Source organism: Tympanuchus pallidicinctus, unplaced genomic scaffold, assembly GCF_026119805.1.
Source record: "Tympanuchus pallidicinctus isolate F22 unplaced genomic scaffold, pur_lepc_1.0 scaffold21, whole genome shotgun sequence".
NCBI classification, from domain to species: Eukaryota; Metazoa; Chordata; class Aves; order Galliformes; family Phasianidae; genus Tympanuchus; species Tympanuchus pallidicinctus.
In genome coordinates this window covers 2,018,758-2,043,799 of record NW_026294733.1, presented here as the reverse complement: position 1 = coordinate 2,043,799, position 25,042 = coordinate 2,018,758, and the positions used below count along the sequence as shown (strand labels likewise).

Genomic DNA, 25,042 nt, shown 5'->3' with positions numbered 1-25,042 from the left:
TAGATAATGCTGCAGAGGAATAGAAAGCCTGCTGCCCTCTCAGCTGTGCACAACATCAAGGTTTATCATTTATAAATAACAATTGGGATCCGAAGGAAACGCACACATAGCAGAAGTCACTTTACAGCAGCAGCTGGGGATTTCAGGAATGCAGCAGCATTGCAGATCCAATACTTGTTACATGGTCTTTATGAAAATAGTGAAGGATGTCCTCCTAAAACCTGGAAGGGATAGGCTGTGAACACTGAGCCATAGGAAGCAGAAGAGGAAACGTGTTTAGGTTCATCCCATTAATGACAGCCATGGCTCTCTGGAAACGAAGTCACCAAACAACCTAAGGTTAATCTTGACCTCTAACAGCAATTTGCGTGCATTTTGATTATAGGCTATTTGGCCATTCCCTGTGTGCCTTCACCTGTGTGAACAAGACATCAGTTTATCTGCTTCAAGGAAAATATCAATTGTTCTAAGGCAATGAACAGCTACGTCTACTTTGTACTTCTAGCCTGCAAAATATACCTAGAAAAGTAAAAAATTTAAGAAAATTTTTTTCTTGCTCTTCAAAATGTGCCCAATCATAAGAAGAACAGTTTTTTTTTGGCTAAAGAACTGTAAAGCTTGCTGGACAAGCAAGCCTCATTCTGTTGGAGAAATGACATCTGCATCTCTTCTCCCTGGGTCAACCTGATTGTAATTTAATTTGTTTTCCTGCTTTTAAATATTAATGTCTTACAAAGCTTCTCATTAGAAAAACACATCTTACTCCTCAGCTGTACTGCCTTGGGCTACAATCCTGTCACATCTAATCCAAGAGGAAGGCTCAGCTTGTATTAGTTCTTGGAAAAGACTTCCTAGGCACTGTGAAGAGTGATATGGATGATTTGGTGAACAGCATGCTTCTCTCTAAAGCAGTCACCACCCATTCATGGTGCCATGGGCACTTTTTTTGGCAGCTGCTGTTGGTTTCTGCACAGAAGCAGAACTCTGCATTAATTGCCTTTATTCCCTAAATGCCCCGTGACAAATTCCCATGCCTAAGTCAAGGGAGAGACGGTGGAAAGATATCATGTTTTGCTCCGTAGGAAAATGACCTAGAAATGCAGTGTCAGGCAGTAGTAGGAAAGAAGAGCCTAAGTCATAAAAGCTACTTTCTTTGCATAGTTGTGGAGTACAGATGAAGAATACAGAAGTGTCCAATATTGATACTACACAAATCCTGGCATACATTTACTCATCACTTTCATGAACAGAGACTTACAAATCTAATTTTCCATTGCAACACTTGGAATAAACTTTAAACAAAACCTTCCCTTGTAGACCATAACAAAGAACTTTCCAAACGAGGACATCTTCATCCTTAAATTACTGTAGCTACCACGCCAGCATCTCAGAATCTTGAAGGGCAATGCTGCTGTATTACATTCGCTCCCTTCCAGAACTGCTCTGCTTCCCTTGCTAGTATGCTAGTTGCTCTCATAGGTCCAGCAGGGAAACAAATACAAAGCTGCATGACACCTCACGTCCAATTACACTGTTTAACCATATCAGAAATATCTGCCAGCTCTCACACTTGAGGCACGTGATCCATTGAAATGAATGTCCACATGGATACAGGGCTCATCACACAACTCCTGTAGGAGCACATGAGCAAGCCACTTTGCTCACCCTCATTCCTATTGCTTGTCCATTCTACCTATTGACAGCACGAAGCCCTTTGGGAGGGGCTGCCTTTGTGCTTGCATAGTGTCAGGCAGAATGGACTCCCACCAGTGGCTTCAGTGCCATGCACATGCAGAATCTGTAGAAATCACAGGGCATGATCCAGGAAAAAAGCCTATGTACGCTCACCTTTCTGCATGTGAATAGCCACATCAACATCCATAAAGTAATCAATGTCTGTGAAGAATTATAATAATTATCTGGTATAGTTAAATTATATATATCAGGTATAATTAAATATCTGGTTAGACTGAAGATCAAATCAAGGATTCACTGACGCACCTGAATGCCTGTCTCCGTGACTAAATTTAAAGCCTCTTTTATCACATATGTATTAGCATCCTGCACCCCAACAGTGTGCCACTAACACCAGCATGGGATTATCCCTTGCTGAAAGATATTGGACAAGGGGAGCAGGTAGGCAGGCACAGCCCCAGACAAATAAAGACTGAAAATAGAGATGTCCAACCAGGAAGATGTTAGCAGCCAAAGAAATCTCACTTACTTTCAAAAGATATAGTTCAGTTCTCCCAAGAGCCTCAACCAATTTGTCCTAAAAGAAGAGGAGCAAATTCAGCATTGCTCTTGTTTTACCCTGAACTCCTTCTCCAAATCCAACATCTGTCATCTAGAAGCAGAACAATCAGAGAAACTCTTATTACTGGCAAAGAAGCCGGTAAATGAAACCTGGAAGGTCTGATTTTTGCTTCCTGTTGCAAATCAAAGAACAGCCAACTGAACTGCCTGTAAAACCTGTTGTTGTGCTTGCACTTGCTAATGACAGCACAGCTTGTCTTGTCAAGTAACACTTGCCTTATGAAATACATAACTTTGCTTCTGAAATAGTTCTGACAGCAGAAGATTTGCAGAAGTGTTTGCTGTCCTGTGGTAAGAGGACATGAATCTCTGCTTTGAGGGTTCCTGGAAACATCAGAAAACACCTCACTGTTTCTTTACAATTGGATCTCACTATTTGCGTTTCAGCGCTTCCTGAATCATTCTGTCTCTACCTTCCATCTATGCTGTATGAAGTTTTATTCCTTTTTGACTTTTCAGTATTAAGAAGTTGCTTATATACTTAGGGATTTTCAAAGCAGCCAGGATCCTGACTGTCAGCAGTGATGTCTAGACAATGGAAATCCTTACGCTCAAAGCTTTTGCCCACAAGAGAGAGAAATGCAGCAGTACACAACTGCACCCCTTTCCCTGAGCAATTTCAGGTGCTTTGGAAAGCTTACTTCCTTCTCAGCCTACTGCTTGTTAAGGTGAAATTTGGATCATGTTTTGGACTGAAAATTCAAGACTAATGTACAAATGCCTCCAATCCCATGGGTTGGCTCAGGTTGCTTGTGGTCAAATACCAGTGTAGCTTCTCTATTAACAGCAATGTCTGTTTAGTAAGAACAGGAGGCAACAAAACACCAGATCAGTAGGTGAGACTGATGTATCTCACGTTCAACCCCAAGTAATCTTTTTTTTTTTAATATTAAAAACAGAAAAATAAGGATGGTGTACAGCTCCTACAGGTATGCCTGTAGGAATAATGAGAGTCATAATAAATGGCTACTTAAGAAAAATGAGCTTCATACAACCTTCCAAGCTCATTCAGAGATAGCACACAAGTTGGAGGTGCTGAACCTAAGCTGAAATAAGAGACACCAAAACTGTTGTGCATGTTGGAGGACAGGAAGAAACTGCCTGCCAAATTCATTCAGCTCAGCCATTTTTTCTTTCAACTTTAAAATCAGTAAATCCATGTCTTTTCCTTTTCCTCATGGAGGAATAAACTAAATCAAATGCTCATTCTCCTCTAGGTTCTAGTGCTTGCACTCTTTTCTCAAGGATCACAACTCAGCTAAAACACAGCATTAGCTGATTTGCAATATTTCTGTGGGTATACAGCCCTAACACAACTCAGTCCTGCTGTCAAACTCTTCAGAGCTGAAATGCTCTGGGATCATGGTAAAAATGCAATGCAAAAGCTCTGAGAGCACGGAGCATCCAGCCTTAACCCCGCAGCTCACTTTGAGCTGTGGTGCACATCGCTTGTTTTTATGACCGCTGAGTTCAGCTGCAAATGTCTGAAATGAAAAGGGGAAAGGAATCAGATCAGAACAGCAAAACAAACACAATCTGAACATCTCCCCACATTTCATACAACCAACTCAAGCGGAGAAATTTCACCTATCGAAGGAAAAAAAAGTCATTCAAACTCTGAGATTATTTGGGAAATTCTCACTCTCTGTGTTTGGCTTTGGGGCTGCAACAACTTAATGGCCTAAACTGCCCACCTAGGAGACAAAAACCACAGACTGCAAGTGCTTATCCCGTCTGCAAGCACAGATATTTCTGTAAGGACCACAATGGGTTTTCTAGACACAAAATCCCCACTGAAGTTAGGACCAGAAGGTACAAAAGCATTGTGCCCATGGTTAGTTTAGAGGTATGCCCATGATGAAAATAGAGACAAAAGCCAAGGTAGGTAGCCCACTTGGCACAGCTGATTGACTTTAATAGGTGTTGATTACACTGCTCATATTGCATGAAATTAAAAAGCTTACAAATGTTATGAGCCATTACCCTTCCATTTAAAAGAGCTTATGACATGTTAGAAACATTTAATGAATTCCGTTTCAAAATGCCACGGGCAGCCTCCACGAGATTTCTGCTTTGAAACAGAAGTTGTAGAGCTATTTCAAAAACTTAGTTTACTTCAGAGCTTCCCCTCTCTTTCTTCTGTGGGCTACTCAGAGACATTTGGCAGCTGGCGGGATGCTCAGCTGCACGTTGTGCTCTCGGTGTGCAGCACATAACAGCAGCTCGTTAGACAAACGACGGGAAACACACAAAGCAAGATGTAATTCTGGTGTGATTGGAAGTACTCCTTCTGCCAGCCTGCAAAATTTCCTTCTAAATTCAAAGCTAAGAAACTTCTGGCCAATATTACTGTGAAGCTAGGGAGATGTTTTCACAGTTGCTGTAAAATTTGCTTAAACTTCCACCTTTTTAACACACTGAAAATATCACAGTAACTGCCCCCAGAGCTCCGGGGCAACCAAAGTTCAACCTGAAGTATGATCTCTGGATTTTATTGCTTGAGAATGAAATTTATTAAGAGGAAAGCATATCAGGTTTATAAATCCCACTGGATGCTCACAGCCTACTGCCATACAGAGAGTCAAATCTGCTTCAAGTGGTGATGGCAACAGTGTCTGTGCATCAGGTGAGGGTGCTTCTGCCAAAGCAATGCCTTTTCTAACTTGCTCAGCTGCTTCTGTTTATTTTTGTTGCTTTGTCCCTAAAAGAAGAGCCCCCCACCTTGCTCCTGCTTACAGGACAAGAGGGAATGGCCTCAAGTTGCACAAGAGGAGGTTGAGGTTGGATATTAGGAAACATTTCTTCTCAGAAAGAGCAGTGATGCAGTGGCACAAGCTGCCCAGGGAAGTGGTGAGGTCACCATCCCTGGAGGTGGCATTGAGGGATGTGGTTCAGTGGGAATGATGGGGGTGGTGGGACTTGGTGATCTGAGAGGTCTTCTCCAACCTTAATGAATCTAAACTTCTGTGGATGGGCAAGCAAGATTCAGGCTTGAGTCCTGAACAAAGGCATTTGTTCCAAAATCATACTGGCACACATTCTAACAACAAGGTATTTGGAGCTTTGCCACAGGGAATAAACAGGGAGAATAAGGGGTGGCCAGGCAGGGTCGTATAGCTTCCTTTTGTTGGCTGCGCCATCACTTGCAGCATCATCTATTTTTTAACTACCAAGGCTTTTAAAAAATGTTTTAGCATCTGCTGCCAAAAATCAACTGAGAGAAACAGAAAGCTTTGAAGATGTAATTAAAGGAAGCATGCTGCTTCAGAAGCTGACATCGGATAGTGTGAGTTTTGCCTACCTGAAACAGTGCCATCATCCCTGAAGCCACAATGGCAACTGAACTGTCCCTGGGACCATCATCCCCATGGGCTCATTCTATCATCATGTGCATGAGATTGTTCTCATCTCTGAAAGGTTGGTCGCTAAGGGAATAGCAAACACCAGGAGGGATGATGGCAGGGATGCAGTGTGCAGGGGCCCTGCTAAGTGACAGCCACACAGTGAGACAAACTTCATTTCCACCCTGTGATGGCTTCAGTGAGCGCACTGAAATCCTTAAGCACTCTGCTGGACCAAATCATCAGGAACTAATTCAATACCCTCTTACTGTTCCATAAACTCTGACAAAGGAGAAGAAAAGGCATAATTCTATCCCCTTCCTCAAAAAATAGCAGCCTTCTTTCATGCTATCTACCTGAGTCTTTGCAGAAAGCAAGATTTCTACCACACAGTTTGAGCTTCTTACAGGGCTGCAATTATCTTGCCATCTGCACTGCCTCACCTCATGGGTGAATGTTGCTTTTTAATCCAAATTAGTATGTTGCACTGTTTATAAATATGTACTTATGGCTGTGAGGCGGGTATGCCCCCAGAGAGGGCACATGTCATTGTAAAGCCCAAGTACATGGTTTATTGTTTTTTTTGTGTGTATTTTTAGCTTTGGGGCAGGTAGACCTGCAGAGCAAATAGTACAGAAAAAATACCTGCATTACAGAGCTGCTTCCGTGCTTTAAATTTATACTACTCTTCTTCCAGATTTGAACGTAGTGAGACAAGTGCATTGGCAAAATAATTATTTATCAGTCTTAAAAGCTTCCTTCAAAATTTCTATCATTCAAATACTGGCTGGGGAAAATGAAAAGCACAGACAAGCATATTTGATGTACTCGCCAGTCTAGCTTTTATGCTGATGAGAACTTACTAAACACCAGCAAAGGGAATAGCAGTTATCAGCCCTAATTCACAACTGTGAAATTTTTAGGCCAAGCAGATGCCCTTGCAGAATCCCAGCCAAGAGCTGTGACAGGCCAGACCTCCCACTGCAGGCACCAGATACTTCCTTTGGCTTCAGATGCTATGTGCAAGCACTCAGTTCTCAGAGACATGGTCCTAAGGTGTGTCCCACAGTGAGCGTGCCTGGGTCTTCCGACATCACCCAAAGAAAAGATCAGTAGGCACTGTACTTTGCCCAGGGCTAAGAAAACTCAAGCCTGGGTGTAAATATTTGCAAACTGAGGTTTATTTGTCCTATTGGTGTGCTCAAAATGAACACTGAAAGGGCCAAAGTGCCTAATCCTACCATAGCAATGCCCTTCTCAGCCTCCTAAAGCTGAGATTATCAACTTATTGGTTGTCACAGAGTTCCTGAGGAAGTAATTCACTTGATTTTACAGTATAATCTCAGCACGTGAGTTTATGTCTGTTGTTACCAGAATGCAAAACACAGACAGCCTGCTCTCTGTCTCACCCCTTTTAAATTACTCACAGACCTGAAAGTCTTCGAAGAGGCAAGCTTCAAACAACACAATTGCTCTAAAAAAAGCTAAATCTCCACTTATAGTAGGCTTCAAGTACTCTGCTCATTAGCAGCTTTTCTGAACAGAGGCAGGAAAATTTCCATGTTGAGAGTTCAATTCAGACGAACGCAATGAAGACTGCAGACCACCAAACTGTTGACACTGCTTTCCAGCACATAAAATTAACAATTTGTGCTGCTACGTGCAACTTTCAGTCAAAGTTTGTCTGATTTATAAGCAAGCAGATGGTTCACACGATAGTCCACAATAAATTACAACAGTTAGAAAGACAGCTACATTTTGAGATTGACAGTGCAGCTGAGCTACAGATGGGTTTATAGATGACCTGTCCAATTTTTCATAATCTCCATAATTTATGTGCTAGTAAAGAAATGTGAGGATTCCTAATGCACCTTCTTGACTAAGTACAAATCACTTTTATTTACACAGGCAATACTTCATGGTCCAGTTAACTTCCTAATTAAAGACAGCAAGATGCTCATGTTCCATGCAAGTGGCATGGAAAACACCGTTTAGTTTGCAATATGTTCAGCTGGGAGTTTAAGATGCTCTGATTGCTCCAGGAGAAATGAATGCATCTATCTCATTTCTCTAAAACAAGACTACAAGGGTGCAAACACAGCTACCACCAGTTGCTATTCGTCACTCTCCAAAAAAAACTGAGGCTCCTGCAATAACAAGGTTACGTTTATTTGCAGGCTCTCACAGTTACGAATGGGTCCTAATCCAGGAGGAATTACAAACCAAGTGTTACTGAGCCAGGGCACGGGAAATAACAGGAGCAGAGACTCTTCCTACATTAAGAGAGAAGTATTTGAGGTCATTCTCGAATAGGTAAGGGAAAAGGTGAGTGAGCCTGAAAGGTTACTGCTGAGACAGGAGGTGGTGGTGCTGCAGCAGGAAATGCTGGAAGCAGCTTTTAGAAGTCAGTTCAGGTCTGTGGTTTTATTGGCCATATCTCTCACATGGGACTGAATGACTTCCACACAATCCTTCTGCTAATATCTTTGAAGGGTAGGCCAAAAGAATACCTCTCTTAGTACCATAAATTGCATGCCACAGTACCAGAAATTCATTCTTCCTGGCTGTAATTTCATTTGCAATGTGTTGTCTTCCAAAAAAGAGTGCAGTTAAAGGCAACCACGTATCCCAGAAGGTGATCAAGGAAGACAGTACCTGCTGCACAAATCACAGAAAGCAGAGGTTCCCAGATAGCCACAGTCCTTTGGGATGACACTTCAGGGTTTTTCTTCCTGCCTAAACCCCCTGTCTAAAACCTCTTTTCTTCCTGCCTTAACCTGCCTAAACTTCCTGTCTTCCCTTCCTGCTAAATTAGTTTGAAAAAGAAATCCATTTGAAATGGAAATCCAAAACTATCTATAAGCTGGAATGCACAGCTCCTAGGAAAGCATCCCTGGGACTTAGAAATGCAGGAGAGGCACCAGTGACAAATTCAGGTTCTTATTAACTGTCAGTCACAAAGCACGATTCCTTCCTGCATTTCCATGCAGCGCCATGGTGCTCATGGGGCCCCTCCATCTACTGCACAGAACAATACCAAAGCTGGCATTTTTTATTCTGATAATTATTCAAAATAAGCAGAGTCCGAAAGGCTTTCGAGCTTTAAATAAAATCATAATCTATTACTGTGCATAACTCTTAGGCTGTTAAAGCAGGCAGAACACACTGCATGCCAGCTTATTTCTTGGATATTCTTTACTGTGATTTGTCATATTGCTTCTCTTCCACTGTGCATGTTTAAAGCCACATTATGCATTTCCAAAAACCCAGGGAATACTGCTATGGAATTACTATGGATATTCATCTGTATCAATGCTGAGTTTGGCACTTATTTTAGCAATACTCATCAAGCTGAGGAACTGCTTTAATGCTTCCTTCCAACAGAATAATGGCTCATACTAACATGCTTTAAACAAATATTGCTTCAGGTAATCAATAACGTTTTTAAATAACCTATAAGTGTCATTCCTTGAATGCAGCCCTTTGATTTGCTTGCAAGAGGCCAAGTTCTCTCACAGCACAAGAAAGCCTAAGTTGATTGAAATCAACAGGATTGTTCCTGTGATTCCCAGTTCATTAATAATTCCAGCATCACTATGAGCAACCTGATATTCAGCACAGGCTTCTCCAGTTTAACTCCACTAAGAAGTCAGAAACTATACATGTGGTTTATGCAACTAAATAGTTAACACAGCCTTCAGGATTCATTGACTGAAGTGAGCAGAGAGGCTCTGACTTGCTTGGCTGTAGATCAGCTCTTCCTGGCTTTCCTGCACAACTGCAAAAAGAAGGCTAATCCTGGAGGATGGATATAGCAAGGAGCACACACAGAGGTCTTACCGTATGTTTTCTATTTCTTGCATTCATTAAGCTGTCAGTGGTGAGGAAACTCGTTTCATTATCTCAAGAAGGAGACACAGACTGTCCCCCCACCTTATTAAAATGTAAATCAGTATAATGGTACATTTAAACAGTAAACTCCCCGTAGCAAGAAAGGGTTCTTAGTTCTCTCAGTAATCAAGTACTATTTTCAGCAATCTAACTGAAGGAAAAGAAATGTATGTAGTAATTCTTCAGTCTATTTATCAGACTAAGTGCTGCACGTTTTCCACACACTTTACATTACGAAATGTATGACACATAAGGTTTTATGGGTCTCTTTTAATTCAGGAATGAAAACATTTATAGATATGAACATTTTCTCATTAACTTTTCTTCCTAAATGATTACGCTTGTTGAAATCAATTCCTAGCCATCTTACAGAGGTTACAACCTTCAATAATTAAATTGGATATTGTATTGGATGTTACGTTGATTATGCTACAAATTCCAATTTCTACAAGACCACTGAAATGCTGAGATAAAAGGCTGTTAACTTTATTTAATTAGCTATCTGCCATTGTTATCAGAATGGAAGGTTGGTATCTGACTCAACACTTCAGATGAGGAAACAAGCTAGATGACATCTTCTTAGAAGGATTCTGGAATGGATATGTAATCTTTTTGGTTATTTTACAGCTACTCAGGACAAACAGGATTGCATTAAAAACAAGAAAAGGCATTGACAGTCAGTGAAATGCTACCATGAAAATGCTATTTCAATCACACTTGGATTCTTCCTCATTTTCAGTTGTTAACATCCTTGCCACTTTTGTCAAGCAGTCTCACGGAGCAGTGCTGAATTTTAAGCACATACAATTTTGAAGCACAACATGAAATACAACTGAGCACATAGTACAGGTTTACTGCACCAGCTAACAGATCAGGCCCTTCTGCTAAGGCATCAGCTCATTCCTCTCTGCAGAGAAGATTCAACTAGTTAAATGTGAGCTGGAATTCACAACTGCCTGCTATCCCTATACCTCAGGTCTTTCAGTTGAGGGCTGCTTATGATTTATCCTGAAGGGAGACACAAAGGCCATGCAAAATCTCAGAGGTCCTTGGAGAATTTTAACTGTGTCTTACATCAACTAAATCCACAGGTACCGACCTTGCAACCACCCAGAGGATGCTGTATCTTGACAAAGTACCCGAGAGACACCCCGTCTCTCTCCCCAAATTATGTTTGTATAGAATGGCCAAAGTAATTTATCCAGTAATGATACCACTCTGCCACTTCAAGGTTTCTTACAGCTCAGACTGCAGAAACGTGATTATTCCTTTCCCAACAACTTACTGGTCTTGACCGGATTTCTTTGGCGTAGAGAGGTTTCAAGAATTCTGAATCTCCTTCCAGCTTCAGACCCTTATCTGTGATTCTCAGGTTCCCCATTCCATCCTAGAACACATACAAAACAAAACATCCCCATTAGTTACAATTACTAAATCCATCAGGCTGCCAATAACTGATTTCTGTTTCCTACTGAGGAAAACATGCAAAACACTGGGAGGCACTAGAGAATGCAGTTACTCGTGTTATCCTTTTAGCCCCGTTTCTGTGAAAAAAAATCCATTCAGAGCAATTTGCAATGCCCCCCAGTAAACCATTTACACAGATGAAAGATGCTCTTTTAAGCCAGTCATCTCCACTCAGAGACGCAGCGATGCGCTGCGTTAACAGGAAACTATTCACTGCAATATCCACTGTGTGTCTGTAAATTAACCTACCTTCTCATTCATGACAAATCCACATAAAGAACACGTGATTAATTTTACTGAACTCCATATAGATCTGTGATTATTTTCACTGAAGTGACAAAGCAGGTTTTGGCTATGTAGGAGTATTGCAATAAATGGAGTATAGAACATGCACCCCCATATTTGGGGAAATCTCTGCAAAAAACAGACTCTTCGGTGTGTTTTCCTTAGGGCTCATGACAAAAGGATGTGTTGATTACCACATCTTTCTTGTGCTTTCAACAATGTAAAAACAATACACAGCTCTATCAAAACATACATTTCTGCAAATATGTGCTCTTGGAGAAGCAACTATATATACAAGAGGAATACCTTCCCAATGGACTGCTTTTCTGCCATGGGCTAAATCCTGACTTTTCTTTCCAAGACGACCAGCTTGGGGTTGGAGCCTTCCCAGTGCTCCTTGCACAGCCTGAGCATATCCCAGAAGTCTGAACCTCCATATCCAAATATCTGAGTCTTCTCCTAGTCTGAGTCAGTCTCCTGCACTCAAGTAACTATTGCAAAGTTCCAGAGGTCAGGTCTGAAGTGACTGATGTAACATGCATCTCTCTCTACTTATCTGGATTTCGCATTTGGGTTACCAGCCCTCTCCCCACTGCTTCCTGTACTGTGATGGGAATCTTCTTGATAAGTGGGGCAAAGAGCTGGCTGCAGGTCTCCAGCAGATGACTACAAATAGTCCATTTTCGTTCGAAATTGTTTACTTATGTGTGTCCAAGATGTAATAAAGCATATGACAAACCATAATAGCAAAAAAAACATACGTCAAAATTTTGTATGAGTTTTTCATACAGTTTTTATTCAATAAGACAGGTATATTGGCTCACAAGTAGAATGGGGCCCAACTAAAAATATTTCTCCTTTAGCTTGTGAGAGAAAGACACAACTTTTAATAAGATGTGGGATTTACATTCATTTAGGCTCCAGTTGTATAGAAAGTTGTGTGTTTAAGAAATGATGTTTGGGGGAACTGCAAAAGATAGATGTATAACCAAAAGCACTTCAAATGCAAAGAAAGGTAAGGGGAGGGGAGAGAGGAGTGACAGGGAGAGGGAGAAGAAGAGGAAGAAGAAGAGGGAGAGTGAGAAGGAGAGGGAGAGGGAAAGGGAGAGGGAGAAGGAAAGGGAAAGGGAGAGGAAGAAGGCGAGGGTGAGGGAGAGGAATTCAATTGGAGCCTGCAAAGATCAAGTCCAACTGCCTGACCACTTCAGAACTAAGCAAAAGTTAAATCACATTATTAAGGACATTATCCAAATGTCTTGAACACTGATAAGCATGGAACATCCACCACTCAAAGACACAGCATAGCTCAGCAGGGATGCTGGTCACTCACCAGGGATTCCCCTGTTCCCACAAATGTCAGTCCAGAGGGTGTTCCCTGCCAAGCAATGATCACTTTCCTCATAACATGACTCATGAACAACGGGTTCAGGAGTGCTGGCTGATGGACTGACTGCTGTCACATCATTTTGAAATGAAAGGTGTAAGCAAACTTTAAATGGAGACATACGCTGAAAATGCTATTGACTGCTGAAGGAGGGGGAATGAGAGATGGACTGTAAAGTGCCAGTTGCTACATTTCCTGCCCCAGCTGTAAAATACTGGCTTATGGATTCTGGGTTGGTGAAGGCACAGAAGGGGGTTCATTTATCTCAAGCAAAAGTATGAAGAAAATGAGTGAAATATGATTATGTGCCAAAGAGCCAAGATTAAATTTTGATAGTGGTATGCTTTGCGATTTGAGCGAGCAGGAATTATTACTGCTATCTGCAGACCCTCACGTGTTTTGCTCTGCTAAAAAAATCTAAAAAGTCTTTCCCCAAATAGACATTTCAGTGAGATTACAAGCCCTGAAGGCTTTCATGCTGCAGGATGTTCTCCAGTGTCACATGGGTAGGTGTCACATCTAGCTGCAGGAATGACCACCTCCACAGCTACCAATCCTGACTATTCCCAGGGCTCGCTGCTGAGCTGATGTAAAGCAATACTCCAAGTAACTTGGACTGATGGCACTTGTCAAATCACCACTGAAGCCGTGGTAAACCATCAAGTTCAGAGGATCACAACTATATCCTCAGTCATAGCACAAATCAAATATTCCACTTTCCTCTTGAGTGTTTCTCTTCCTTTCTCCCCTTCACCTCCTGTTTCCAAGTATTCCCTAGTGGGATTACTTATATTTACAAAACACACATATGGGCCATATAACTCACAGTTAGCTGGTCTTATACATCCAATAAGACACATCAGGTCTATGAGACAATGTTCAACAAGCAGAACTTCAAGAACACATTTGATTCATATTGTACAGGCAGGCACGTGCTCTCAAAAATACAAAACCATGGGGTCAGAGTAAAGAAAGCACTTCCCCATGTTATTCTTCTCAGCCTCTGACACTGTCATTCTGACCCCACTCACCAGATGTTACCTCCTTCCCTCCATGGTGTTTGGGGTCAGGACACAAAGCTCAGTACTGACACTGACCGTCACTACCCCCCCTATTGTTCATGCCTCTTCTGATTGAAAATGACAGCTTTTTGTAGTGACATTCTGGGTTAGCAGTCAAAAAAAAAACACACAAAGGTTATAAACAGATTCTGAAGTGAGCAGGTACTCCTAATTTCTAGCAATATAATCATTATTAAATCGTATTCCCTTATTACCTCCTGTTAGAAAATATTCTGCAGCTTGATACAAAGGTAGTAAAATACAGATATATTTGAAAGAAATCACTGCGTGAAAGAACACCCTGCATGTGTTGTTTTGGGTAAAGCATCTTCCTCCTCCCTATAGTATATGGCTTAATAGAAACTAAATGTCACACTCTGCTACAGTGAATATATATATAGCACCAGTGCTATGAAATTTCATGGACCTTGACCTATAAAACAGAGCAGGAAACTGGCCGGAGTGACAGAGACCATGATTTTTTTATTAAACACTGTGTCATGATTGCTATATATCCTTATCTGCCACTATGTTGCTTGTGAATAAGAAAAAAACATGCAGTATTGATTATTGGGTACGCTGATGTCCGACAATCTCTGTTTCTCCCCTCTTTATTAGCAGACTCCTCAACAGAGAATGAATGACTTCAGTGTGCAGGCACAAACCAGCTTTGTGGGAGCTCCCAGGCTAACTGCTGGAAAACAGCAGGTACAGAGTCAGGAACTTTCCATTACCTCCTGCTTTGAATTATTCAGTTTTTTGGTAGAGCAGGGAGATAACTTCCACATTACTTTTACTGCCTCAGCCACCTCTCTTTTTATACAATGCCTTGTAATGGGCAGGCATAAAAATTTATATGCTATCACCAACTGCTCCGTGTTAAAATGGGACAGCAATGGTAAAATCCCAAATAACATAAATGTCATTTTGGTATTGCTGAATGACAGAGGACTTTCTTTTTTATTAGCTTGAGAGGCAGCTCAGTTTAACAACCAATTACAATGGATAGTGCTGGTGTCAGGGGAAGAGCCCAGCACTGCTGCTACCTGAAGGCTGAGGCTCCTTTACCTCGAGGTCAGCCCTGGGGCTATATGCACAGGCAAAGCCTGGCTTTTTTGTTTGGCTTTCCTTTGTATCAGCTGTGGGTTACTTTCTACTTTGTTTTTAACTATAGGTAGGTAGCAGGGAAGTTCAGTTGGAAGAGTAAGAAAAAGCAGCCAACCTGACCAGAGATGTAATTACTGCAGTGAATACCTGCAAGCTGCACCAATCTGGGCTGCTGTGGGGGATTTCCAGAAGTGTCTGCCACCTATGGTAGCTCTACTACGTAAGGCTGGGCTCATGCCACAGCTAACCTAGAGCATGGGCTGGCTGCAGCCTTTGTGCCATGATGCTCTGTTCTTTACAAACCATACATTCAGCCTCACACTGCTCTGCACTTCCTCAGGTATTTCTGAATATAGAAGGGAAATGTGCTGTTTACTGTTCTATTGCTCTTTTCCTAAGGATTTTCTAGGGACACCAGTGATGGCAAACACTATGAGCTCCAGCTGCTTGCTGGCCACCACCAGCCCAGTGTGTGTCAGTGCTGTGGGCTCGTGTCAGTGCTGTGGGCTGCTAGGTGAAAAAGCAGTTATCCTCATGCTTTTTCCTGCACCTCTATCCTGTACCAGTTTTCTGCAGCAAGGTTTGTCTGCATGGCAGGTAAGGATTTGCTTCTTTTAGTGGGAATAAACTGAAGTTATGTATGGTAACATCCTGCGGGAGAGAATTATCTTTGGAGACTGCTCATGTCAGATGGCTGCAACACCTGATTATTGTTGCTTGTATTATTGATTGCTGCACTCTGCATCGCTTCCAGATATGTGCAAGTTATTACACAGCTCAATACATTCGAAGTTAGGGAGGAAAAAAACAGCAAATGCAGGTGACCTGTTTTACCTTACCTTCCTCAGAAGATTTCTGTGCTCTCCTACCTTTATATTAACATTACTTTTTCCAGTTTTCCCAGACTTAAGGAAGGTCTGCAGAGATGCACTTTGCTGTCAGCTTTTCACAACCTCAAACACCTACTGACTCGAACAGCATCTGCTCTCACTCCTCATTTTCTTCACTTGATTAGTCATTTTTGGAAAGACACCACTCTCTAGCAGAGCATCAGCACAGTCATTTTCCCAGAGAAGCCAAGAATGCCTAAAAACCCACCAGTGGGCTCAGTTCTGGAAAGTTAGGACTGGTTACACAGCATGGTCCTGAACAATTAAACTCCAAAATAAGGTGTGTGACAGCTTTGTCCTGAAGTTTTGCTTTGAGACCTTGCCTACTAGCTCATGTAGGCAGCACAGAAACGGGGACAATTGCCTGCTCCTGCTGGATTGCTGATACAAGCCAGGATGCCGTGTACAAAGGAGAAAACTGCCTGCAGACCATTACGGTGATGTAAAATTCAGCCCAAACCAAGCCAACACAAAGCTCAGAGCCCTTCTTTCCAAGTGGAAACTCTTAGTTTTGTTAGTCGCTCTGTATGACCACACACTAAGAGGCAGAAGATGCCTCCAGCTTACTCTGAAAGGGAATATGTGACAGATTAACATGTAATTAACAAGGAAGGCATCCATCTATCCATGTAGCTCAGTGCCACAACAACCAGCTTGTCCCTGCATTATACAGAGGAAAAAATGACACAGATTGGTAGCTAGAAATGTGAGCAGGAGTCCTCAAGGGACACAACCTCACTGCACATTGCCTGGATGCCTACCTGTGCGACCTGCTGTAGGGAACCTGCTTTGGCAGGGGAGTTGGACTCGATGATCTCTGGAGGTCCCTTCCAACCCCTACAATTCTGTGATTCTGTACATCACAGTGGCATTAGGGACACTTGCCATGTGCACAGTCCCACAGCATCTTTCTCCCCTGTCAGTTCCTTTCACACTGACAAAGTACTCAACAAAGCCAGTGCTATTTATTATGAAGATTTCTTCAAGAGGTGTGTGCAGTTCTCATTAAAAAAAAGAAAAAGAATAAAAAGCATTCAGTGGAATGCGTTTCTTCAGTGGAAGAAAAGTCTTAAGGAGCAGAAAGAACAAGTTGCAGCTGGTCAAAGGGACTAAAGCCCAGCCCCTGAAACAACTCCAGACTTGGGCTGGAACCATTTCTAAACAAATCATTCAGCCAGTGCTTGAAGAAAGCCTAGCTCAGGATTTACTGCATATTGCTGGAACTGCTTTGGGTAGGAAGTATTTCTTTTCAAAGGGAACTCCAAGTGAGTTTACTCAAAACATGACGATGTGTAGCACAATAAAAAAAAACAACCAGGACTTCTGTGAAGTAAACTATTCAATTTGAGAGAACATTTTTGCAGTAAAAAGGATTAGCAGACCTTCTGAGAAAATGATTATGAATCCCAATGTTGTTACTACAACAGAGCCATCACTTGCAAAATTCCTCTTGGGATAATAAATTCCCTTTGCATTGACACAGCAGGAAGAATTCATATTGGCCCTTCATGGCTCTCAACTCCCTGCCATGGATCACCTTCATACTGAATCATTTTAAAATGAACCTGTTCTCTTGAGCATTTTTTGTTTCTTTGCTCCAATAAATACCAATGTTTCACATCTTAAAGTCAACACATATTCCAAATGTGTCCCTTGAATTCTGTCTTTTTCAGTATAGCTCATTACCGTAATTATGCTAATTAGAAGGGAATAGTCCCATCCTGTGGAAATTCGTGCTCACTCAGAAGTGGAATAAAAGAAATTTCTTCTCATAGGAACAAGAGCTCTTCTCATAATGCAGCAATAATAAAATCTGCACATAAACTCACTGCAGAGCTGGAGGGGTTGCAGAAGCAGGCTTTATACATTATGGTCTAATACTCCTGAATTACAATAATCTGTCAGTCACCAAATGAACGAAAGAATCAACACTTCTTTTTCTAAACTATCAAGATCTTGGACAAAATATCCTCCGTAGTGTAAGTCTTTCAAATTGTAACAAGGGTCAAATGAACTCACTTGTCTTTATATTGTTGGAAGAAGCTTCCAGGGAGAAGGAGGATATTTTTTTCTTCCTTTCTTTATTTCAGTGAATCTCTCTTGAGGTTTCTACTTACACTGTGGAGTAAGGTGTATGACTAATCCAGTGTTCAGCAGCTCCCACTGACCAGCACTGAAGCTGGCAGATTAAGGTCTGAGTGTGAAAAAGAAAGTAACAGCTCTCAGAGTTTCTGGAGGTGAGCCCTTGAAAATGAGGCCAATTATTGGGTCATTTTTGTCCGATGTGAATGTGCCAAAACAACTCAGAGGCACTAATTAGAGCACAATATCAGATCTGCTCAAGGAAATAAAGCTCACACAAGCACACTGTGGATCCAAACCGCTGCCCAAGGCCAACGCCAACATCTAGCTTCCCGAAATACAGAGAGAGGCAGAGCAGGGCTGGAGTTGTTCCTGCAGTCCCATCTATTAGCACATTTGACAGCCCCATCTCAGCAGACTGATTTACAGGCTGCGAGGACACCCGGAGGAGGTGCCTCCTGCACTGACCTTCTCAACAACCACTGCACCTGCACGATGTACTTGCTGCTATGGCAACATCCGGAGGTAGGATAATCATGATGCGAATCCATGTTTTCTGTTGCTTCATTTCCCCTCCACAACTACTGTTTCTGCTGCTTCCAAAAGCCAGGAGAAAACAGTATGGATGGAGAGGAATATTTTCAGCGCGACACAATTAATCACATCTGAGCGTGGATTCACTTGGAACATAATTGCCCCAAGCTACCTCTGCATTTTAGGGAAAGAAAATGGCAATTCAGCTCTTCTAGCACCCAGATTGCTCTATGCCAGCTGTTCTGGAGCTCCTCCAAGAGGCATATTTTCTAGAAGCCTTTGGATAACTGGGGTGGACCTAAAGCTCAGTGCAGTAGGATTAAAACAGACAATAAATAGGCTACCAAGCAAAACAATAAACAGATATGAAATAAAATACACTTCCAAAACATGTTCCCAACTATACTGATGTAGAGTCACTTCAGGGATTGTCCTCATGATTATTGTTTTTTAATCAAGTCTCAGATTTTCAGGGAGAGACAAATTCAATTTATTTGAACAGATAGGTAAAAAGAAATTTGCTTTAAAATAAAATTCACTGTGTTAAGAATCGATAGTCCTCTTGTTAAGAAGCTGCCTTCAAGACTAAGGAACCAGAACAGAATTTTTAAAGCTGTATTTGTCACAAAAATATATGATTTAGCTCTTTCACTATCAGAATATAGCGAGAAATAATTTAAACTGTCTTCCAGTCTTATCTACAGTGCGTATGACGTTGTTAGTGGGGAGGCTCTGGGGACAGCAAAGAAATGAAAGAAATGAAAGCTCATCTCACAAAGAGGCAGAAATAAGTATAAATAAGTATATTGCTTCTACTGCTTTTTGAACAAATGGCACCCAATAACTATTCATAGAGGGAAACGCATGGGTACAGTTAAGGTCCCTCATCTTTCTCAATGGTGGGCAAAGGATGAGATCAGATCTTCAATTTGAAGCCACTGCTAAGCTGAAGCTTAGTGATTCATCATCAATTAACTCCTCCCAAAATTCCCAGCTGCAGTGTATTTAGCACGAGTACTGACACAAAGCTGCTAACACACCTAATACATGAGCCTTCAGAAGAAAGAAAACAGTTTACAGAGTGAAGGAATAAGCAATGTGCTGTCAGCAACCCCAATCCAGCATCGCCCTGCCCTGCAGGATGATGCTTCCTCACATAACTGACCAAAATTACCCTTATGGCCATTTGTACTTGTTGAGCTGTGAAGCCACTGGAAAATATTAAGACTGTTCTACTGCTTGTTGAGACAAAAAAAATAGTCGTCTTTTTTTTGTAAGCTGAACCCACGTGCAGGCTTTTTAAAATTTCACATTATTTATCGAGTGGGGCTCACTGAGTCATGGGGGACTTCTGCCGATGCCAAGAGATTCTCCTGGAAGTCAGAAGCGTGGTATCATGTGCTCAAAATAGCTGAGAATGACATGCAAAAATATACAACTGCCACCCACTCTGGTTGCAAACTACAACAAAGACAGACGCAGCCCCCTTTTCCAACACTTTTTGAAACAGAGTTTTAAAGTCACTGGAAAGTGACTTTTTTTCTCAGCAGGCTTTTGCTTTTAGAAAGCACAGCTCTGTGTGGCATTTCATTACAGAAATACTCCTTATTTGGGGACGTTTGTGTTTATTCCTCTTCCTGCTCTTTTCTAACATGACGCCAGCAGGAGCAAATTGGGTGACTCACAGCCTGCATTCTTATTCATTTATCTGCTATATGCAACCTTACTGCAGCTAATTTATAATAGTAATTATTATTATTATTATTATTTTACCAGCACTAAAATCATCCAAATAATGATTTTTTTTTTCACAAGAAATACTGCCTCAGACCCGGATTTCCTCTCTCATGAACCACGTCTGGACTTCTGCTAGGCCATGTGCATTTTGGAGAGGATCTGCTGGGCATATTTTTGCAGTGACACCGATGTCTGCTCCCTCCAGCATGACAAAACGAGCAAGAGAGAGCAGCACGCTACACTGTAAATGTAAAAGCAATGTATTCTCCAGTGAGCATCAGTGAGGTTTGGCAGAGGCCTTTGGCATCTGGTTCTGCTCCATGGGGAATCTTTCAAAGAAAATAAAGGAACGAGCTGCAGAACTGGGCTCTGAGGCAGCCAGAGGCACCCTGTGGCTCTCCATCACGGCCCAGGCAGGGCTTGGAGAGAAACTCAGGCTTTCCTTACAGTTTTTTGGACACTTTGGCAGCTGGTGTTTGTCGCTGCCAGGATAAGATTTCCCTTTCCAAAAGAAGAACCTGCGGGATAATGACACATAATTGCTAAGCACATTTGCTTAGGAACCTAAAGTGCTCTAGAAGGAATTTGTTTCCCTTAAGAGAACACAAAACGTAGAGCATCCAGAACCCATGCTGCCCCACGCTATGAGATTTTGGCAGTGAGGATTCATAGAAGCACAGAATCTCCAAGGCTGGAAAAGTCTTCTAAGATCATCCAGTCCAACTGTCCACTTACGACCAGTACTGCCCACTGACCCATGTCCCTAAGTATCGTATCTCCACAGTTCTTGAACACCTCCAGGGACAGCAGGCTGGGAGCTCTGCACCACTGCCATCTCCTCCCCTCTCCATCCACCTCAATCCTAAACAACACTTCTCACTGCTGTTGTGGCATATTTGGTAACTTCATGAAATTTAATCTAAAAATACTCAGGGACATAGGAGAAAATACATTTTTCCTGGGCTACAGATAAGAATGTGGTTTCAAGGAGCTTAAATAGCTCAATGGGACATTTTGGTGACTGCTGGAAATTTAGAACCTTATGATAAATTTGGGATATTAATAGAACACTGCCAGAAGCAATATCTTATTGACAAAACTGCTAGAAAGTTCCAAAGGTAATAAACAAGGAATTGAGATGGATTACTGGTGAAATGCTTTTGAATATGTCACTCCTTGTCAGCTGTCGGATACACTGTGAAGTCCTCATGTATGTGGGTAAAACATTGTGCCCAGGAAGATCTTTCCTCACTGGAACTGTCAGTGAGAGTTACATCGAAGAGTGGCCAGTAATCTTACTACTGAGGACGTGTTATTAATATCAGTGTTGTAATTTATTACTCTAATTCATTATTTCAAGTTTGCGTTTATCGACACAATAAGAAATGCACAGTATACTGTCATAGTTATGAGTAAGTATAATGGATATTATCTAAATGAGGCTTATAAAAAAAAAAGAAAGCAACTTATTTTCTTTGAATTAATGAAAAAACAAGCCTTAAAGACTTCAGCAATCTTGGCAATCAGTGCAATACATGGCATAGTTCTAGGAAATCCTCAGACAATATTCTTACCATGGGGAAGGGGAACAGCTCCTGAGAAGATGCTCCTAAGTGAAGTTTGCTGCTTAATGGAACAGCTTGTAAACCATGAAATGTTTCCAGAAATTTCTCACTTTAATAGTAGAAGTCTTTGTAACTTAAAGAAGACCTTATTTAAGAACAAACTTGAAAAGATCTGCTTGGGAGCTGAAAATCCTTTATATATCTTAAGCATAGTTGGAGTTATTCTGGGTAGAATTTTAATTTATGTGAATGCTGAAAGAACTGAAGGAATATCTAAACAGGCAGACACAGCCAAAGGAAAACAAATATTAAAACACTAATTATACAGGCACAGGGAGCAAGGACTGTTTCTGTCTTGCAAAAAAAGAAAAAGAAAATTGAGATTCAGCTGCAAACTTGTTAACAACCTCTGTTTTCAAAGCTTGCTGATGTTTGGAGGGCCAGAACTTCAGTGGAAGTACAAAAATTTGCAACAAAGGTATGGAAAGCATATATAATCTGCCTCTGGCTCAAACCCATCCATCCTTCAGCATTCCTCTGACCTCAACATTTTCTTTTTGCTCCAGATTGGTCACCTCTTTTGACTCCTCTGCAGCTCTACAGTGCTGCAATACAGGTGCATCACTGACATATCTACCATAAGATCATGCAGTCACTTTGTTAAAGTCCTGTTAAAGGTGCTTTTTTTTTTTAAATCCTTCTCAATAGCTATGATAAGGTAAGAAAATTTCTGTGATTTACGATAATAACAGCTTCGCTTATTAAACATCAGACAAAGTATTCCTAGAGAAGAGAGAGAATGTAACATCGGTACATACAGAAAATAGCCGGGTATAAAATTCTTAATAGTCATTAATTTGTCTCTTCCGAGACAGCTCCCTGAACGACATATAGGTGAGTGAAAGGAAATGCATTAATTATTGCAGAGTTTAGCTCAGAGCCCATCATTGGGCATCAGCCGTTGGTGGGGCCATGCAGCTGATAGCGCTTTGCAGTGACCTCGAGGCTCCCTGCACAAAACCACGCCACGTGGTGCAGATTTCCCTATATGAGCCTTCAGCTCTTTCATTCATCACCTTTTCATTACATGCCTTTCTTTCCCAGCGAAACTTTATGTTATTTAAGAAGTCCTTTGAAGGATAAAGGCAGCCCTGTGGAATAAACAGATCAGGTCAGTGAGCACACAGAACTTCACAGGGATCTTGCATCGGTTTCTCATTTTCACTGTATGAACTGAACTTCACTTTGCTCTATCATTAGAAGTAATTGTTTTGCATGCAAAGCAGCTAATTTTTAATGATTTGTCTTTCTGCTGAATTGTATCTTTTTTTTTTTTTTTTTTTCTAAAGAATTTCCTGGTAGAATAAGGCAGAGATTCCTAACTTACTGAAAAATAAATATTTATCTAATCGTTGGATAATGCAAACAACTTATTTATATATCTGCCTTTTAAGTTCTCATCTGGCTACTGACTTTGTACATTACTAGTGTCTTGATAAGGTCACTATAAATGTTTCAGAAGGGGTTATTTAAACTTGTAAGCTCTCCATGCTGTGGCTCCTGTCATCTTTGGAACTGTGTTCAAATATTCACGTTCAAGTTCCAAGAAACGTCTTATCTGCCCCTGTAATCACTCAAGGAATTTCAGCATAAATCTGCCTTTCATTTTCTGAATAAACAGAAGATATTTGGCAATCAAGTTTTCTTTCAGCTGACAAATTCAGACCCCCAACTCACTGTTCAAGAGCAACACATTCAAGTATTTACCTCTACAATAACCTGACACTGCCTGTACACGGCACTGCTCAACTGCACTGTCTTCTCTGTGTTGTCTGAAGTTTTGATGAAAGAGGCTCTGCACATTAGTTCAACTGGTTCACTAACATGAATTCCAACAACATGAATTCCAATTGCTGTAACTCAAACTCCTGTTTATTGCTTTCCATTTTGTAGATAACAAAAGCCCGTGCCATAGTAATAGAGGTAATATCTTTAAATTGCTTAGCCATGAAACGTCAACAGCTGTTCTGGATTATCTACAGAATCTCTTTTGGTTGGAATAACCATAGAGATGAATGCTATTAACTCAAGTTAATTAATGTTCCTATTTATTCTAGCATGGGTATTCTGTAGATGCTTGCTCAGCAAAACAACCAGGTCTGTTCCTAATTGTGGTTCGTTATGGGCTGATCCATTAACTGTTTTGTATCTTCCCAAGAATGCATGTTCATTAAGTCAAGTTAATTGCTATTCAATTACCTTCAGTTTTAATATGTCCCTAAACTCTACTGCAAAGAGACCTCCTAGAGGTTTCATATATTTCAAGTGTTAACTAAGCCATACCTCATATTGTTGTTGGCTGATTCTATCTAGTTTTGAAACAACAACTTCCATTTATGCTTAAATTGTTTCTTATTTGGACTTTTTCAAATCTCCTGTATGGGTAATTGTAGTGATAAAATTTCTTCTTTGCAATTGCGTTATGATAATTATTATTACTGTAATGGCCAGAGATGTTTCCTGCAACCATTTATTCATATAATCTCTTTGTGTAGCTAGAAAGGGTGGCATATCTTTGACCTGATTATCTCAGAATGAAACTCTTATGATAACAGATATTCTGTAAATTTCAGGGCTTTTCTTAATTTCCAAATATATTCTAAGATTTTTCCAGATTATTTCTCTAGAAATTTCAAGAAGTTACATGATCAGTCAATATGGTTTGATCTTTTGGCTTCCACTAATGGCCAAAGCTTTTCACAAACTAGAGCAATTCTGATAAACAATAGCATGGAACAATTGACAAAGACCTCAGAAAGCCATCACAGCAAGAAGCTAAAGCTTTTGAATAGCAAAGCTCACCAAAGAATGAGCAACGCTGGCATCCCTCCACCACACTGAAATGCATTTAAAAGAATTGAAGTGATCGATATCTTTGCAGCACTCAAAGAGAAGACAGAACTTACAGCAACGGCCTTAGGGCACAAATTCTTAAAGATAAGCACAAATGCACAGCTAATTTTTTATTTTAACATAATACAAACACTAAATGCAAGAAAAGAAAAATAGCTGGAGCTAAGACTGAAGACAAAGCTGTAGCAATAAATGTTTTTGAAACCACTGAATTTCATTTGCATATTTTTACTCAATATATCCTCCTGAACTAACAGGGCCTTTCCTGGACAAGGGAAGAATAATTAGGAACACCTAGAGTTTTATATTAAACACTCTAGAATTTCTTCTGAAGTGGGCTGAGGCAGCTACGTATCTAACAACCTCCTCATGAAAATCTCTTTGCCCCACAGGAGAATTTTATCACGCTATAAACCAAAGCAAAGGTATTGCAAGCACCCATTTCCTCCTAATATTCTTTTATCTGCAT

General features: G+C 41.0%; 1 protein-coding gene across 6 annotated transcripts in view; it reads right to left on the bottom strand.

The window, feature by feature from the left end:
• The window catches only part of SGCD (sarcoglycan delta), a 314,278-nt gene that overhangs the window by 68,340 nt on the left and 220,896 nt on the right, over window positions 1–25,042 (bottom strand). For all 6 annotated transcript variants that reach the window (XM_052684682.1, XM_052684677.1, XM_052684680.1 and 3 more), the window contains one exon: window positions 10,834–10,935. In XM_052684682.1, the coding sequence (XP_052540642.1) occupies window positions 10,834–10,935 (102 nt within the window). The remainder of the gene's footprint in view (window positions 1–10,833; window positions 10,936–25,042) is intronic.